The sequence below is a fragment of the Electrophorus electricus genome, chromosome 22, assembly GCF_041902795.1.
Source record: "Electrophorus electricus isolate QZ-2024a chromosome 22, ASM4190279v1, whole genome shotgun sequence".
NCBI lineage: Eukaryota > Metazoa > Chordata > Actinopteri > Gymnotiformes > Gymnotidae > Electrophorus > Electrophorus electricus.
In genome coordinates this window covers 12,442,501-12,445,379 of record NC_137518.1, presented here as the reverse complement: position 1 = coordinate 12,445,379, position 2,879 = coordinate 12,442,501, and the positions used below count along the sequence as shown (strand labels likewise).

General features: G+C 47.6%; 1 protein-coding gene across 2 annotated transcripts in view; it reads left to right on the top strand.

Moving 5' to 3' along the window:
• Positions 1-874: 874 nt before the first annotated feature.
• The window catches only part of suclg2 (succinate-CoA ligase GDP-forming subunit beta), a 74,705-nt gene continuing 72,700 nt past the window's right edge, over positions 875-2,879 (top strand). For both annotated transcript variants that reach the window (XM_035520438.2, XM_035520439.2), the window contains exon 1: positions 875-976. In XM_035520438.2, the coding sequence (XP_035376331.1) occupies positions 905-976 (72 nt within the window). In that variant the 5' untranslated portion in view covers positions 875-904. The remainder of the gene's footprint in view (positions 977-2,879) is intronic.

Genomic DNA, 2,879 nt, shown 5'->3' with positions numbered 1-2,879 from the left:
TAAAGCAGACACCAGAGAGAAGATGTCCACAGGACAACAGTCTGTCTCATAATACGTGACAAAGAATACAGGATGTCCACAGGACAACAGTCTGTCTCATAATATGTGACAAAGAATACAGGATGTCCACAGGACAACAGTCTGTCTCATAATACGTGACAAAGAATACAGGATGTCCACAGGACAACAGTCTGTCTCATAATATGTGACAAAGAATACAGGATGTCCACAGGACAACAGTCTGTCTCATAATACGTGACAAAGAATACAGGATGTCCACAGGACAAGTCTGTCTCATAATACGTGACAAAGAATACAGGATGTCCACAGGACAACAGTCTGTCTCATAATACGTGACAAAGAATACAGGATGTCCACAGGACAAGTCTGTCTCATAATACGTGACAAAGAATACAGGATGTCCACAGGACAACAGTCTGTCTCATAATACGTGACAAAGAATACAGGATGTCCACGGGACAAAAGTCTGTCTCATAATACGTGACAAAGGAGAGAAATTCCGAAGAGATCAGATAAAGTTAAGAAATTACAGTAAATGTCAAAGATCGACGATGTGGTACTGACACACTTCATCGTATTATTAATTATTCCGTTTTATTTTGTAATATGGACACAACAGTACAGCCCCCCCCCCCCCCCCCCAAAAAAAGAACACTTAAACAACAACAAACAAAATATCCCATTAAGACGATAAAACGCATACACCTAAAAAAAAAGCGTCATTTCAAATAAACAAACAACTGAACACATTTCACAATTACAAAGCGCGCCGCTGAGGCGAGCGTGCGGCTCCGCGCTCCGTTCGGATCAGCGCGCGCGCGCACACGCACACAAGCACATCCGCAGCCTCGGCCACGCGCACTGCACTCGTTTCCGGTTCAACATGGCGGCATCCGTGACATCCACGACGACCCGCGCCGCTGTGCGAGCGCGGCTGCTGCTCCGCGGGACCGAGGTAACGCGCGGCGGCTAACGCCAGTCGGGCAGCGGCCAGACAGCGTGGGGGACGCGGGGAGAGGGGACGTCTGCGAGTGCTTCTGACGGGATATTTGAGCTAAGCGTCTTGGCTTGTCTCAGAGAGGGAGAGAGCGAGCTAGCTAGCCAGCTAGCTTTAGTCATGTTTATTCTTGCGCATGGTTGTCATATGTTAGCTCTGTAATCATAACCTTCTGCACGTTCTTCAGCTTGGTGCCCAGAACATGCCGTCCGTCCGTTTGTCTGTCTGTCTGTCTGTCTGTCTGTCTGTCTGTCTGTCTGTCTGTCTGTTTGTCGGTCGGTCTGTCGGTCGGTCTGTCTGTCTGCCGGTCGGTCTGACTGCCGGCCGTCTGCTTCGTGCTGTGCACACATTGACCTCTCTGTGATGAGGAAGCCTCTCCCACGCGGGCTCGGCCAGTAGCAGTCTACCGTGTTTGCCGTGTTTCTCTGTCTCTTAAGTGCCCAAAGTTCACACTCACTCAGCGTCCCTCGGCCTGTGGCACAAAGGTCACTCGCGCTGCTCACCTACAGGCGCTGAGTGCCGAGTCAAGAGTGTACAGGTTCCCTGGTCTGTAAGCGCCGCCCCCTTTCCCAACTTGCCCAAGTCCTGCTCCTGTGAGCCTTTGATCAGATGCAGTGTGTGTGTTTTCTCTTCTTGCAACATGATGGTTTTTTTTAAACTTTCAGCTTGGAAATTTCCCCTCCCGACCTGCTTTCTTCTCGTTTGCACATTGTTCCGCGTTTCAGCCGTACAAAACGTCATGCAGCCATACAAAACGTCACGTTTTTGCTAACAGTGCTGTCAGACTGGAGGAGAATGGTGAAGTTTCACCATTAAAAACTACAGTGTGTCGTTGAATGTACAATACTTGAACTGACTTTTTAACTTCTACTCTTTGTGCACTTGGTGTGTCAGTGTTGGCATACCAACCGTAAGCTTTCTTAGGTTAACTATTTTGTGTTGCCACAGACAGTGTGGACCACAGTAACCGGTACAGTATCATGTTGGGTTGGGTTTTATCAGACTGGGGTTCTGTTTCTCCAGAGTCAGGTCAGTCCTCCGTTCTTGTTGAGAGTACAGAGAGGACTTTGTCTCTCATCACTTATTTTGTTCTGAGAACAGAGCTGGTGCATGTTAAACTGCTGCTTAAGGTGCCAAAGTTCAGGTAATAATCATTCCTGTCAGAGTGACCAACATGGCTTGTCTAATTTGCATTTAAAGGTGCACTCTGTGGTTTTACATCCGGTGGGCTTTGCTCCTGATACATGGCTTGCCATACAGCTAAAGCACTGCGTTAAAGACAAACAACTCTTTTTATTTTTATGCACAGTGCTGAAACAAAGTCATCAACTTGAGGAAACCTCGGTGCCTGTGTGTTATTGGTGCTTTGAGCGGTTGAGGTAAACAACCACACTGCCTCCAACACCGTTTCTGAAATAAGAAAAATGGAAGTTGCGCTGTGTAGGGTTTTTTTGTTGTTATTATTATTTAATAGGACTCATAAAGGCACACGGAGTCCAGCATTGCTTGCGTTGTGCAGTTGAGTCTTTGTGCCTGTGGGTGTTTGCACTGTTGGTTTGGCCTTTACCAGACAGAGAAGGTGTCTGATTGTTTACTCCTACGACTGGAGCACCTTTTACGGCTCGAACACAGAAGTGTGTGTTCACCTTTCATGTGCTTTTCTCGACAAACTCGGCCGCAGTCACTTTATACTCCATGTCTTATGCTGAGTTCATCCCACGCAGTCACGTACTTGTTTTTACGCGCACACACACACACACACACACACACACACACACACACACAACCATGCACACATGCGTGCGCACACTGTATGTTAGTAGCTAGTAATGAAGCCAGGCTACTGAAACGTGTGTGTGTG